General features: G+C 41.7%; 1 protein-coding gene across 3 annotated transcripts in view; it reads left to right on the forward strand.

Moving 5' to 3' along the window:
• BICD2 (BICD cargo adaptor 2) overlaps positions 1-16,322 on the forward strand; it is a 98,311-nt gene that overhangs the window by 38,647 nt on the left and 43,342 nt on the right. For all 3 annotated transcript variants that reach the window (XM_075514497.1, XM_075514498.1, XM_075514499.1), the window contains exon 2: positions 13,260-13,472. In XM_075514497.1, the coding sequence (XP_075370612.1) occupies positions 13,260-13,472 (213 nt within the window). The remainder of the gene's footprint in view (positions 1-13,259; positions 13,473-16,322) is intronic.

Raw genomic sequence — 16,322 nt, forward strand, 5'->3', positions numbered from 1 at the left:
ATCACACCTGAGCTGTGATCTGCAAGGGAGGGTGGGGAGAGGGTGTTGGGAGAAACTACTGTTGTTGATGCTCCTCATGCTGGATCTTGTGCGTATTTCTAAATCTCTGACTCAAGAGCTGTCATGTTCACACCTTTTCACATGAATTCACTTCGGAAGCAAACTGATTCTTAGCTGCTTCAGCAATTTCCACACCTGAAGCCAAACTCTCAGCTTCAGTAATCCCTTCGGAGCCTCTAGACCCCTTGGTTCACGCCTGTGAGAGGATCCTACATACCAAATCACAAAAGCAATGGAAATGGAGCACTCATGCCTGTGACTTCACAAAAGAAGTTAAGTGCTGGTGATTAAGTGGAGTGTCTCCTGCATTGCTCTGAGCCATTTCCACTGCCTTCATTTAGCCTGTGTTTTATCCCTCAGATTTTTTTTTTTCTGGTGGGTCATATCAAAGGAGTACCTATTGAGGGAGGAGAGGAGGCTACAGCCCCTTCCCAGCTGTGTCCAGTATGGCCAACATCTGGCCACTAGCTCTTGTAACAATATGTAGACTTGCTGCTTAGCTATTGATTTAGGCACAATTGCATTTAGCCCTCTGGACTAATACAGTTAATAGTTAATGCAAGTTAGTTTAAGTGTCTAGCTAACCAAGCTGACAGACTAAATTAGACTTTTATCATCAAATATTTTCATCCCAGCGGCAGTGCACTGAAGCAATATATTCTAAATATAGGCTCCAGTGTGTGTTTTACCGCTAAAAAAAAAAAAATCACTTTAAATCATCTGTGGAATGTCCCTCCAATCTGTGAGGGAGAACATTGTGATCTTACAAAGCATTTGCATTTCTTCCTGCTGAACTGGAAACCTTGTTAAATCTCGTGTAAGTCTGATGATCGAACTGGCTCAGCTCGAATGGAAGCAAAGGCGTGCTGGAGCTCGACCACATTGCTGCCAGCCTGGCCCTCCTGGCTTGTTCTTCTCTGGCATTGCCAGAGCATCCCTTCTGGTCTGCAATGGCTGGTGGTTTGGGGCAGGGAAACTACAGGTGACTTCTCCTCTGCCATTCTGCCTTCTTATCTCTGAGGAGACCAAATATGAGCCTGCACGGGAATAATTCACACAATGCAAGACCCAAAAGTCATCTGAACTTAGTATTGTGGTATCAAAACCTCATGTTTGTTTTTGGGAGGTTTTATTTTCTTTTTTCCTCTCAAATTTCAGTCTCTTAAAAGCATCAGCTCCTGTAAGGCACTTTCTTCTAGTGATGTAATGGCACAAAAATGCCTGTTCTGTTTGGGCTGCAGCTTCCCCAGTGCTGCTGAGGGTTCAACAGTAGCGAGGTCTGTGAGATGAATTAAGGCTCCAGTTAAAAGGTGCTGGAAGGATTTCAAAGAAATGTGAAGGAGCTCAGTAGCCTCACTGGTGTTAAGGGGTTTGGTCTGAGCAGAGCAGCTCAGCTGGCTGTTGCTGAAAGGAGGGGTGAGTGTCTTCTGGCCCCGGTTCGTGCACCTCCCCCCATGCATCCATCCCCTCTGTCCTGTCGATGCTGCTGTCAGCCCTGGTCACCCAGCTGAAGGAGCTGGGAGCCGAGAGGGACTGAGTCAGTGGGAGTGCAGGGTTAGGTCATGCTCAAAGGATTATGATGTTTATGGGAGCACATGAAAACGCTTGTGTCGCTGCAGCTTTAGGCTTCTGATACAAGTCTAGTGCGTTCATTTAAGGACTTTGCTGAGAAGCTGTTAGTCAAAGCATTGGTCTATTAACTGAAGAATGCACGAATGGCCACTTTACAAGAAAATTTAAAATGAAAATATATGAATGCAATGCACAAGAAGGATATAATACCTCCTTTTATTAAATTCCTTGCTCCTGTAAAGAGGCATGAATCTCTTCAGAGCAGTGTTTTTGCACTTTGCTATTGCTATTTTAGATCATTATGGTCATAATGAATTTGTTATTATGAAAAATGTGCAGTGCTGGGTGAAGCCACAGAAAACATCTTATTTTGAATCTGATAAGCAGAAAGAATTAGGAGCTGAAGTGGTGCTAACATTTTGTAATTAAATCCAGACTGACAATGCCAAAACATGAACAAAAATTCGAGTGGCTTTTAGTGCTAATTAATCTTCTGATGCATATTAACATATCCTGATTAGTTTAATGTTGATGAGACATATTGATAATTAAAATGAAGTGAAGTTGCTAGGAGCAACATACAAAAATGTGGGATTTTCACATCGGGGGAGAATACCAGCATCGCATGGTACCGTTTGAAAACTGCTTGCAAAGGTAATTGTAGCTTGTCTGTTACCTGGCCAGCTCTCCTGACGAGGAATGGTTTTCAGAATAAAATGGAGAGGCATATTTAAACTGAAATTGCAAGTGGATTTACACACAGCTCTTCAGAAAGGCTGTAGTCTGCACTTCTGAAGGCAAACCTGCCCTATAGACATTAAACTCCCCCAAATCACAAAATGGGGGGGGAAGGGGCAGGGGGGCTGGGGAGAGGGGGGGGGACTGAGCGGGAGACTTCTCATGCAGACGATGCCCCTCTGCGGCCGTTGTCACCATGGGCAGGAGGGGTGGATTGATTAAAGCATTTCTCCTCCTGTCCTTTCTTGCACCTATTCTTGGGTTGGTTTTTTTGTTTTGTTTTTGCATGGCACTTGGGTACGAGGTGTTAAGAGCAGCTGGTCACTGACAAAAAAAGGCCAAATGTTGCTGTTGAGTGTGGGAGGGGGTAAAGGGAGTACGAATACATCCCCATATTGAATCAGATCTGTCATCTCTTTAGCATGTTTCCACCAATGACCAGCATCTGAAAAAGGCATTTGGAAGATGCAGAATAATGCCACCAGCACAAGGTAGCAATCCCTAACGACTAGAGACCATCTTAAGCCCCAGTGCCTGAACTTTTAACAACTCTTCCAAAATGTCTTGACCTTCGCTTCTACGCTTGCATGTTGTTACTGTGTTTTATGTGCAAAAATGGCCAATGTCTTGCTGGTATTTTCATCCCAGTGGTCTGTTTCTATGTCCTGTAGCAATGTGCTATGCTTTATTCTTTATTTTTGAAATACTTGTCTTTTCCTTTTTTTATCTGTTAGGCGTTTGGTAAAAAGCAAATTTGTAGTCACTCCAGAAATGCACATAACTCTCATGCCAAGCTGAATACAAAATGTTAATTGCTTTACTGCATTTGCAAATACATGACTAACATCTTGACTCTCCTTCAATTCAAGGATTTGTGGTTAAACATTCACTTGAAGCTAGCATTTCTTTTTCTTTTCCATTGCAGTGATAGTTCTATTTTCCCTGATTTGTTTTCAGTTACAGATAACTGGCAGGATTGAAGAACTGATCTTTGACTTTTTTTTTTTTTTAAGTCTCTCTTTGCTTTTTGTTACCATACTAGGTTTGTGGAATAAGCAGAGAAACATCCTCAAAATCCAATATCAATAGCAAGAAATGTCTGCAAGAGACTTACGCTTTTTTTTATGCTGTTGATCTTATCCAGAGCTTGTATACCTAACATTAATGCTGGCTGGGAATCTGTGATAAGCAGAGAGCATATAATAATATCTGCTTTCCTAGCTCCATATTTATGTGAATAAAGCAATCTGACCCCTCAAGATAGCAAAATAACCTACAGGTACAAAGAACGCGGCTTGAACAGAGCAGTTTGGGGAAAAAAGAAAGGTTGGGCACTCTGGGTTTCGGCTCTCTATAGTGGGGAAAATTAAGTCTTGGCCTCTAAAGTATATAATGTTGAAAACTGCAATAGTAGAGTTTTGTCATGTCTAAAGCAAGCTGGAGCTTGTAGGTGCTGGATGGTTGTGCTGTTTGTAATGCATGTCCATGAAGGTTTTTTTAAAAAAACAGGACTGCAGGAGGTAGCACCCTACCTGTCAGCAGGGGATGCCAGGGCAAGGCATCATTACTATCATGCGGTTATAAAAGATGGGAAATTAGGTATTACATGTAAATATGAACTTTTATTAGTAGCAAAAGCATCCAGTTACCCAACATTTTGGAAAAATGGTATGGCTCCTAAAGGGACAGTGTTGTTTGTTATGTCCCCAGCAGTTTCAGGTGATTTCATTTGTGTGGCTCCTTCCGAGGCCATGAACCTCATCAGTGTGTGAAGGCTTTGGGTTAGATGTTTTGTTTTCCTATCTGAGATAACTTGGGGACAATGCTAGTGGTCTTTGACACAGTCTTGTTTTTCTATTAACTGCTTCTCTGTTGTTTCTGTCCAGCTTGGAGCATTGCAGCTGTAAAGCTGGTGTCTGTCCTCTGCTCCCTGCATTATGCTCAGAATCTTATTTTCCCATTTCTTCCCTATGTCTACAGATACATAAGCAGCTGCAACCAGTGACAGCTTTTACATTCTGTATTTGTAGTCAGTATTAGCGAACCCTTTGGCCCAGGCAACTGTAGTTCCGGACTGACAATGCCACAGGCTTATTGCTTTGGGAATTGCAAACAGCAAATTGTTATGAAGACACAAAGTGGCACATAGGTGCCTCTTTCTTTTATCCCATGTGGAAGGTGGGCTGTGCACCCTCAGTTCTAACCAGGTCTATGACTCTTTGATAAACAGGTCAAAAACTAGCTGGATAGCCATCATTTACCTTCTGGTACTGCTTCTTACTTGCTCTCTCTATTGTGATGCGGTGGCATGCAATATCACCTTTTGTTGGAAGGCTTTTTGTACCTAAATCCCACTGAAAGGTGTGTTTGTAAACCAATGAAGGTTTTTGAAGTGCAAGGCTTTGCATGGATTTCTGATTTTTAGTGACATTACCATATGATTCACCTCTGTCACTGGGATGCAGCGTTGCTTGCTTGCACATTAGCCCTCTATCTTGGGGAGTTTTGAGGTTGGAGCCTGATGTGTCTGCCCCCAGAGCCCAGGACTTGGACCTCTCAGCTCAGTTGAATTCTGTCTCTGCCCCCCTGCTAACAATATTAAGCTCGAATATTGCTATTTTGCTCTTTATGATGTTCTTCTTGATTCAAATGTTAATTGATATTTTCTGTGTTGGTATTTTGCAAGCTGTCTTTATCCTTGATTAGAAACAGCAGCTTAATTTTTAGATCTGTGAAGCATCAGGAACAAAACCACACTGTATTTTAGTCTTTTTTTTCCCCCCTTGCTGTCCCTTGGTGGATTTATACAGGTTGGTTGCCAGGAGTGTCCTGCTTCTCAACAGTGAACACGTGCTCTGTATAGTATCACATGTATGTGATTGTGGAGCATCTAAGGGTTTTGTTAAGTACTATAATGCAACACACACACACACACACACCGACCAAAAAATCCAACCCCATCATTTAGACTCTGCTCAATTACTGTTTTCACCAACTCAGAAATCTGTATGCTCCAAGGACTGCAAGCAAGCAGGAGCTATGCACAGGGAAAAATTTGATGATTTACATGAATTTTACATTATCCCCCTTTTTCTTTGCCCTTGAACTGTTTTTATTTAAGGAAATAGAACTGGTGTGTGCTATGAAAATTTGGCAGCATGAGTGTCATTCACTGGAAGATGTGCAACTCTCCCTGTTCACCAAGGCATCTGTCCATCTCTCTACCTGTAGATGGAGAGGAAAATTTTAGAAACACTCAAAACTTTGTGTTTATTGAAGAAAGGTTTGACATTCTTGACATGCTGAGGAAGAGAGGTGTCATAACGTCCCTGAATGTTGCACAGAAGGAGGGGGTATTAAAATGGAGAGCTTCGTCTTGCAAGCTCCAGCCTTAACCTGCCCAGGAGATGATGGAGTGATGCATGGGGAGTCCCCGGCTCCCTCCTAGGAGCTGCTTTTCAGTCAGATGATGCAACTTGAGCACAGTGTTAAAGCCACTTAGAGGTTGAAAATATCCTGGGCTACCATTCATTTAAAAGTGTTAAAAGCAATTTACTGTTATATGTGGGGTTTCTTAGGCGCCCTTGTTAGGACTTTTGTAGACTAAGAAGGATGTATTCAAACTTGCAATGCTTTCACTTCATGAGTAAATTCATATGTAAATGCAAATTTTAAGCAATTACAGAGTAGACCTTAAAATCACTAATAATTTTAATGCTTTTTTCCCCCTGCTGCTGCTGAGGTGGCTATTTAGTAACTCGTGACCGACTGCGGTGAGCAATCAGTATGTGAGAGTTTTATTTTTTCCAAAGAATAGGCTGTGTACTTCAGCGTTGTGATGAAACAGGAGACAGCTTGTTTCAAGGACTAAATGATCCTTTATTGTCCTGTATATGAAGAGGCATTAGCAAGCTCAGTGGGGTTGTCTCTGAATGATAACCAATGCCCAGTACTTGGCTCTAGGCTATGTATAAACTGGTTAAGCAAGTACCTGCATCTCTTTGCAAATCTGACCTTGGTTTCTGATGCGTATTTTAGAATATGTTGGGGTTTTCTTTTGTTAATTCTCAACTGTTTCCATCTTAGCAACCGAAGAATGTGAGATAAGCTGACCAAAGGAAAAAAAAAAAAGGTAGATTTTTCTTTAAAAAGATCTGAAAGGGTTAAATCCCTGACAATCCCTGACTAAGACATAGACTTGCATTTTTTTAGTTTCACTCCCATCCTTGTCCTCTTCCCCTGCAAAGATAGTTTTGGTTACCTGCTGAGCAGAGTTGATGGTGGGACATTTCCTGTGACTTCTTACCTGATAGGACTAAGCAGGCCTTGAGCAAGCTCGTTAGGCTTCCTAATTAAATCACTGATAACAGGAACTCAGGACGTTTGTGCCAAGGATAAGCACCAAAGAACTAGCTTAAATCGACCCACTTGTAACATTCCAAGGCCGAAGGACTGAGGAGCTAACTCAATGACTATCTATGGACAAAGGCAGCCCAAAGTTCAACTAGTGGACAACGTGAGGAAGACTATGGAAGACCACCGGGAGGGTGAAAAGACCCTAACCCTAATTTTACTGCGCATGCTTGGACTATGTAAATGAATTCTGGGAACTCATCACCATAACCCTGCCCTTTTCAGAAAATCTGCAGACTGTGTATGATTTTTCTGTATATGAACTGATGTGTTGTGCTAACCTGGTGGAGCACTTGTGGCGGAGCAATCCCCAGTGCTGCCCAGCGCTGCAATAAAGAATACCTGCTTAATAGTCATCCCAACTATTGAGTCCTGATTTCGGCTTTTCACAGCAACAGATCATTTTGGCTTGTGTTCAGGATGAAGAATTACACCAGCAAAACATTTTTGTGCAAAAAAAAAAATTATATATGTATATTGAAGTTTTTCATGTTTGTTACAAGCTGAAGTTTGTGGTTTGGTTTTTTTTTTGTTTTTTGTTTTTTGTTTTTTTTTTTTTTTATCTGAAGGACTCAGATTTTGCATGTTACTAGGATGACACATACTGTCCAGAAGTTGATTCATATTGTGGAGCCCTGAGCTTCTTCAAGATTTTTCCTCCCTCTTTCTTAATCCTTCAAATGATGTATAAGCAGTGGCCTTTCCCTGCCCCCTGGTTCTTTAAATAGTGAACATTTTAGTTCAGTTTTAGATGAAAAATGAATTTGTAAGCAACTTATCTTACAAAACTCCGTCACTGAAATATTTTTGTTGTTTTCTGTTTTCTTGGGTGTGTTCTTTTATGGCACAGGAACCTCCCCATCATTTTGACTGAGTAAGAGGGAGATCTTATTTCTGCTGTTTGTTCCTCTGTAACATCTCAGGGGGCAGTGGTGGTGGTGTGACTCTTTCCTTGTCAGTGCATCTGCTTTAAGCAGCTCTGAGGCTTTTTCTTTGCCTTTCCATTCTTGCTCTGGTTCAGTGTACGCCTCGACTTGCACACTAGGTAAAAAGAGAGGTACAGACTGAAGCATAGTGCCCAGGGAGGCAGCTGAGGGCAGCCTCCAGAGCCTGTGACAGTCCCTGTGCAGCACGTGGGCTAGTGTCAGATCTCCGCAGACACCAGCTCTTTGCAGAAGTCAGTGGAGGATGTGAGATTGTACTGGTTTTGCTCTAGCTCAGAAAGAGTTCTCCCCAGCATCACTTTTTTTTTTTTAATGATAGTGGCATCTTAGTATTTTGTGCTATGCTAAACTGACCAGCCTCCATGAACCTCTTGTTTTCAGCAGTCTAGTTCAGGAAGTCTCAGAAAATATGGAAGCATAACCAGCATACTTTGGGTGAATTTCATGATTTTTAGGACCTGCTTCTGGCTCAGTAGAGGTCCAGAGTGACAGATCAAAGAAAGAGGCAAACAAAGCAGCGCTATTCTGAATTTCCACAAGGCCTAGAGTCTTGCTTTTGAGCGTGACAGATCAATTTTTGCATCTCCCGTATCACAGTGGCTATTCTGAGAGAAGCACAGCTTTTGAAACTCTCCAAATGTTTCAGATATTCTTCACGTTTCATGTGATCAGTGAACATCTGCACATGAAGGAACTTTTTCAAAAAGGTTAGGTTTGAAATCTTAACAATCTTGTTAAGAAGTACTTGATACCTTAACAAGTAAGCTAATTTTCAAGGAATCAGGAATAGTTTCTTCTCAAAGCTTGGAGTTTTATATGAAAGTCTTTTTCAGTGTGATGGGTTTCATGCAAAAACTCATCTATAAGATGATTGAGATCAGATTTCTCCTGCAAAATAGACAGATGAATCTGTGTAATCATCCAATCTAGAGGAAATGTCACCTTTTACTGAGTCTGTCTTTTGGAAATTGGTACTTTAAACCCAGTTTAAATGCAGTTTGATCCAGGGCTTCATTTGAAGTGAGCTGGTTTTGATCATTTTATATAACATCTCCATTATTGGATGAGTCTGCCTCATCCATTTGCTGTCCAAATTCCTTTTCCCATTCGTAATTACCGTGGAGAGTTTTGAATTCTTGAAATTTAAGACATCATTGGATGCAGATTAAATTTGTAGAATCTCCTTGATTTTTAGCAATTAGATTTTCTGGGCTATTTAAAAATATGTTAGCATGTGTTTTCTAATTGCTTTGAGTCTGCTGATGTAAGTAATGCTGCAAAAATGAAAGTTGATTTAATAGCATTTTGGTTGGTGATATTTTGGTAAACCTTCATCTGCTCATTATAGTAAAATTCCCATTGGCTTCAGGGGTGCCATAATTAGCCTTTGGGCAGCATTTCCTAGCATATTTGGGGGAGGAGGGCTGAAGGATCACATGTACTGGTATGGCTGGTAGGGGATGGCAGCTTGACAAGAGAAAACTTGTCAGGGTTTCAGCTGATCTGCAGCTTCGCCGCAGCTTCGGCAGCAGGTTATTAGCAATAACTGATAATTAGTATCCAAGTAATTTGGTGCATTTCTTGGGACTCGGCGTCTGCTCCTTGCTGCCTTGTGGGGTGTGCTTCCCTTGCACCACGTAACTGCGAGCACCATGGCTGGGAAGTGTTTCATGTTCACTTGGTCCAGAGATAAATGGCTATACGGTATTTGAGGTTGTGTGTGTTTGAGGTGGGGGTTGGTTTTGGTTAGATAGTGTTAAAACCAAAGGAGGGCTTTCAGTCTGTGTCTCATGCAGCTTTCTGAAGAGATAGGTGGAAGCTAATCATACCTTTGTCCAGCAGTGTAAAGTGTTTTCCAATGTACCGATGAGCATATCTAGCTGAGCAAATAGCAAGATACCATTTTGGTTCATAAACTCTTTGATTTTGCTTTTGACCTGACCTTGGGAAACCTGGAAGAAGGAAACTTTGATAGTCCCTCAATATTAGTGTCTTCTTGTAATTCCTTGAGGCAGCTGTTCAGCAGAACATGATGCTATGCAACCCTCGCGTCCAGCAAGGTGTGTGCAAATGAGTTGTCAAACTCATTTATTTTGTGAAGAGATTACACTCCGAAGAGTATCATTCTGATATAACTGTGGACAGTTTTCTTCCCTATTTTGGTACCTTAGTAGAGAGAAATAGAGGTTTTGGAAGAAGAGGAAGAGCAGAGTAACTTTGACTTCTATTTCCGTGTTTTATATAATGTTAAAGCAAAAGTGGATGGGTAGATGCTGGACTTCTGGGTACGTGAAGATTTATGGATTTTATGCACATCAGTAAATGTCAGTTTTCCTTTTAATAGCTTGGTTTAAAGCAGGCCTGGGCTGTAGCCATGGAACGTAATTGCATTGCCCTGTAATTTTGCACAATTTTGTTAAAGTTAAATTTCCTGTTCCACACAGGCTGTTGCAATTATGAAAATGGCTTGTAACATGAATGCATGAAGTCGTTTCTAAGTACGTACAAGAGAGATAATGAAGCTTGGTTAGAATGGAGGTGCTTTTTAAGTGTTCCCTTATAAATCCACCCAGATGGAATTGTTCCAGGCTGCCTGTCCTGATGACCATGTCTGTTAAGGTTTCTTGTGTTCTGTGTAGCGTCAGAGTCCATTTACTTACGGTTCTGTACCCAGCTTCCTGACCCTAGACAGTAATGCTGGCAAGCTAATGGTAGAGTTTCTGCTGAAACTTCACAAGCTTGCTGGTTGAAGGCAAATAACAGCCTTGCTGTGCGAAATAACTGGAGCCCACAAAGAATAGCAGCATCCTTTGGTAGGGGTGATCCATGAGCTCATTTCTCCAGTTGGTCTATGTGAGCTGACATCTGCAGTCCGTTTGGTTGGGTTAGTCTTGCCATTTGGGACAAGCTGTAATAAAATGTAGTTTCTAAAAAGGGACTCGGACTGTATTAGGGCATGGAAAAAAACTCTCAAACACAGAAGTGGTGATAGCTTACTGAACTTCACCTCGCCTTCACCAGGGAATAGAGGGGTGTGATAGAAGTCTCTGAAAACAATGAATGATTGACAGGGGATGATGGAGTAACAACACACCTTCAAGTCTCTGACCAAAAATACGTTCTCTTTTATGAAGACGTGGGAAACTTGTAAACTGACAAAAACCTGTCATGTAAGAGTGTGATTTAAAATACAGAATTTATTGCTGTAGGATTTTATTGAGGAAAAAAATTGCATAAAACCATGAAAAATAAGGGGATATTTTACATGGGTAACTAAATGTTAATAGCTCTTCCAAATTTACATTAAGCATTCTGCTTCAAGGCTTAAGGCAATCCCCAGCTCTGGGAGATTATGGGGTTTCTTGCACCTTTCTCTGAAACGTCTGGCATCAGCCTCTGTAGAAGACAGGATATTGGATTAAAAAAAAAAAAAAAAAGCCCAGTCTCATCCGCTATGCCAGTTTCTGTGTTCAAATATTCGCTGTCAATAGTGGCTTCTGCAAAATGATGACATTACCTTTTCAGTTCTAAAGAAACCCAAGGCCTAGCATCTGCATTGAAAGTTTTAAGAGCAAATTATTCATTATTCTCAAGAATCTCTCCCTTAGCAGTATTACTGAGTTCCGTGATTGAATCATGCTTGGACTCTGCTGTCTGGCTGATCAGATGTGGCTTTGAGTATCCTGAGCTTCAATGTGCTCTGCATTGGCATCGTGCTACCAAGAAAATGGTGCCACTTCACTGGGCAAATGGATGCCCAGCGTCCCTTTCTCTGTGTCAAAGACTTGTCATAAATGCAGGTCTATAAAAGGTGGATCTTAATTCTTTGTGGGAAAAAGATAGTGTCTTTGAGAAGCTTACATGTTTTTTCTATCCCTTTAACATTTATGGAGATCTTAGATATTAGGCTTTTAAGCTGCTTTGTTGAAACTCATTTGACAAGGACCTGCACAGATGGTGCTTTACTTTCTGTCTGAAATATGATGCTTTTTAATTTCCCTTGGGTCATCTCAGTGAATCTGGCTGGAATTTCTTCAATGGATATTTGTCTCCTGCATCTCTGACTTGCTTATCTGAAATAAAATTTAGTCTGATAGGAGCAATATGTGGGGGTGTCTAACTGTAGGCAGAGCTAGCACATTCAATCATCTGTTTCAGCCCTGGTATATTCAATAATTACTGTACTATTAATGTGTCTGGTCTAATATACAGAAGTAATAAAATACTGAAATCTGCTTCTCTTCAAAGCAGATTTTTTTTTCCTGCGCTGACAGTGTATTTCTGAAGAGCTAGCAAAAAATGATTAATTGAAAATGTGATGCATGACTAGACAAGGAGTTTTATGAGATGCTGATCTGTCCTTGACTTGGCTTAATGCCTGGTATTAATGTTGGCTATGAAAACCTGCTGTATGGATACTGGCATCCCAAAAGATGATGTGGCTCCTGAAAGCTCCAAATACATCTTGGGTTGGACTGTGGTGCACACACATGCAGCAGGTAAAAGATAGCGTTCATTAGTCTTATTGACTTTGGTCCATCTGCCAGGCTGTGTGTTACAAATATATACCTACTTAAAATTTTAAACTCTTTGCTTTATAACATCTATTAGTGAAAGCTACTGATGGGTTTCTTAAATGCTGCAGTCCAGCAGCTAGGGTGTCTGTATGGGCTGCTTGCTCACGTGATGAAGAACACTGCTGCTAGGAGCACCGCCTGGTAGAGTTTCAAGCAAAATGAAAACCCCCAAAAAGAAGCAGGAGGAGGTAAAAAATGAGGATGACGGGTCTCAACAGAGACATGCTGTGCTGAAGAGGTTAGATCTCTGTGACCTGCCTCTTAGTCCCTTCGCTGGTGCGCTGCTAGTCTCTGGTTGGGTGAGCGCCCGCTGACCTACTTCAGCCAGAATGACCCACGTTAGCTTAACCTGCTTATGGACTAGCCCTGCTAACCTTGCTCGCTTATGGCTGCAGTGGGTTAGCAGGTTTGAGGGGGCAGTAATCTCCAGCAATGAGCAGCTGAGGGTGGTGATATGTTTCTTTCGATATAGCTGGCTCAGGAAGGGTAAGTGTGCTCCCAGCCTAAGAAATGGAACAGGCTGCTAATACTAAATCTGTTTTCAGTGATGCAGTTTTTGCAGAAGTGAGTCTGACCCAACTATAGAGAATATGCGCATGCAGAAGTGTCTGGTCATCTTGCAGTCATCTTGTTGAAAACCAAAGTCTTGCTTTAACAGCAGACTCAAATCACTACATTGTTGTTCCCTCCCACAAGGATTTATATGAGGTTCTACGTAAGTATCCTATGCATCACAAAGCACTTTTTGGGGGCTGCGTGTTACTTTCAAGAGCCCTGTGTTGGCCACTTGATAGCATTTAAAGGTCTGATCCCAGAAGAGGAGGGTGTAGGAAAAGGTTGCACTGTTTTGTGTCAAAGAAATATGAGGGTAAATAGTTTCAACTATTTAAAATGGAAGTTACTTATGCAAAATTCTGGGTTTGCTAATAAAAGATTTGTTTTCTGACTGTCCTAGGCTTTTGGGCAGGCCCATACCAACCACAAGAAGGTAGCAGCAGATGGAGAGAGCAGAGAGGAGACCTTGATTCAGGAATCAGCTACCAAGGAAGAGTACTACATGAAGAAGGTTATGGAGTTGCAGACAGAACTGAAGCAGCTCAGAAACATCCTTGCCAATACCCAGTCTGAAAACGAACGCCTTAATTCTGTTGCACAGGAACTGAAAGAGGTGAGTGAAGGTTCACAGTGCGCACCACAGTTTGTATTGTGGTTATGTTTTTTTGTGCTGTGTAACCAAAATAAGGAATATTCTTGAGCTGATGGATATCTGCTTAATACTGGCAGCTGCTAAGATTGGTTGTCTCTTTGAGACTTCAGCAAGGTATTACATCCAGCCGAAGCTGTAATTCAACAGTACGGTAAATCCAGCTTTCTGGTTCCATCCACTGAACCAGCCTGTTGTGGCCACAATGGTTCTGACCCAGCAAAATTCACTCTGCCTTGTTCAAATACCTACTAGTTCTGCAGTAACCACTGTATTGTGTCCCAGCTCATTTGACAGACACGTGACTGCATGTCCGGGCCATGCTGGTGCTGTGGGTACTGCACATCAGTACCTTCAGTCTGAGAACTGCTGCTTTAAAAAGCAGAGGAATCTGTTTAGTCCAAGCACAGAGATGCTCTGGATGTACTTTTTCTGCCTCGTTCCCAATACAGATTTTCTTGCTGCAAAACATTTGGGGCATAATTTCCCCTTTTATCACTTTTTCCACCCTAACTTCTAAGGATGTGGGAGCATAACAAAACACTGAATTGCACAGAAGGAGTAATAGTAAAGTTTATAGTCTTGTGTTTTCTCTCAAGAAAGTGATGGCTTTTACTTTTTCATAGGTTGCTTAACTTACTACCTCAAAGTACATGTGACCTTTTGTTGCTTTAGTATTGAAACTGCCTCTTTCTGAGGGGAAATAATCACTGAAAAATTGACTTCAAAAGTTTAATTACTTACGAAATCTGTAGCTCAGCAGGAGTCTCTGTGGTACTGATGCAGAAAAGATTGTTTTGAGAGCTTTGCTTAAATTTAGACAGTGTAAAAGTTACAGAAACTGTAAACCACAGATGGATGTGGTAAACAATCTGCAATTATTGCTCATGAGCTTTCTTGCACCTTCCTTTGAAGCGTTGGATACTAGTCTTGTCTGGCTCTGACATAATTGACTGGCCTCCCCTGCCAGGAGAGGAGGCTCTCTAAGAGCCCACATCAATTTCAATGTACTCTAGGTGACCACAGCTGAAAATCAGAAGTGTCTGATTTAACTTCTTTAGGACATAGTAACAAATATGTGGATAATATTTAGTGGTAAAATTAATGAGGAAATGTGGGTTACTTCTGTGGAGATGTGGCGTGGGGGTTCAATAGTACCTCTCTTTGGGGTACGACAGAGAAGGAGACTCGTAGGGCAAACTGTCAGAGGTGATCAAACAGGCCAGTCAAGCTCTCCTTTAATTTCATGGGTCCTGGCTGTGGGATAACAGAGCTGGAATCAGGCCATGTGCTCAGCTTGGGCAAGGAACCAGTCCCTGCAAGCACACGCAGAACTCTTGTCTTTGTTTCCTAACCTTTAAGAACAGCTCAAAGGAAAAGCTCTGTACCCGAGAGGCAGCATCGTGTCTGTAACGGATTCCAAACGCCGCTCAAAAGCGTGCTGATCAGCACATTTCAGTCCAGCTCCCTGCATCATTGCAGCTGAAGGTGATCTTTTCCTTCTAGATGCTACCGTGTTTCAGCAACCTTTGCTTGGAGCTGCATTTTGCTTTACACAACCCTCAGATGAGCTGTCAGTTTGCAAGGTTTTAGGGTGGGTTTTTTCTTGTGCTTTGTCCTTCCACCTCACCCACACACCCTTGTGTGTAAGCATGCTTGTGTGAGATGGGCCCTGGTGAGAACTGAACAGTGCAGGAAGAGGGAAAGTGGGTGATGTCAGGTTTCTTGTGAAGATTTTCTTTTTTCTTCTTTTTTTTTTTTTTAAGACTGTTTTAAGCTCTCTTCTGCTGAACGGGGGAAGATGCATTTAGTTACTTGACTAGACATAAAGGCTGATGATAATTAAATGGATATGACTGATTTTAAACTTTGAATGGAAACTGAACTTAGTTAAAGAAAAATAAAAATCAGAACTTAATGTGATAAATAACTGGAACCTTGCCGTTAGGGGTTTCTCTGCGTGTCACTTTGTGTCATCTCAGTGCATGCGTTTTCCTTTCCTTCCCTTTTTTTAGCCTAGTTGTTTAGCCTAGCTGGTAAATTGTGGTGGGGTGAAGAGGTGAGGAGGAGAAAAAGAAATTGCATGAAAGCTTTAGTGTTAAAATGAAAACATCTGGGCCAATTGACCATGTGTGGTTTGGGATTCTTTTCCTCTGAAGATGCCTATTTGTGTATTGCATTTTGCTTTGAATTGCCTTATGGCAACTCGTAGGGAACAGTGAGGCAGGGTGTGTGAAGAGAGATATCGGCCTTCTCCTGGCCCACAAAAGAGCCAAGTCAACGTGACTCTTGAGGGACTTGGCTTTTCTCTCCCACGATGCATGAGAAAGTGGCAGAAGTTCAAACAGTTGCTATTTCACTGTTGTCATCCAGGTAAGTGGAAACAGGAGGATATGCACAGGTCTCCTGTGATGATTTATAGATCTAATAGCAAATTTAATTTGGAAGCGTTGCATGAGAGAAATCAAGGAGAACATGTTGTGGCTGTTGTAAGCTAGTGAGCAAGATAAGCAGTGTGATTTTCCCCTGTCCCTGTTGCCATGCTTACTTAGCTTTAGACTGCCTCATGGTAAAAGTTTTATGTTGATATTAGTCCAAGGAGACTCTGTGCTGTGAAGAATGCTGCTGTAGTCTGAAAGTGTTGAGGATGAAGGTGGAATATGATCTACTGTTTTATGCCGCAGAGACATAGTGGAAATTCCTTCCTTCCTTTTTTCTGACTGCTGATGAAAGAAAAACTACTGTGGCTCTTCTCCATCTTGTTGTAGAGAATGTTTGTAGGCAGATCTAGTCTTTATAGTGTGTATTTTGGAA

The sequence above is a fragment of the Mycteria americana genome, chromosome 11 (genome assembly GCF_035582795.1).
Source record: "Mycteria americana isolate JAX WOST 10 ecotype Jacksonville Zoo and Gardens chromosome 11, USCA_MyAme_1.0, whole genome shotgun sequence".
In the NCBI taxonomy this organism is placed as follows: domain Eukaryota; kingdom Metazoa; phylum Chordata; class Aves; order Ciconiiformes; family Ciconiidae; genus Mycteria; species Mycteria americana.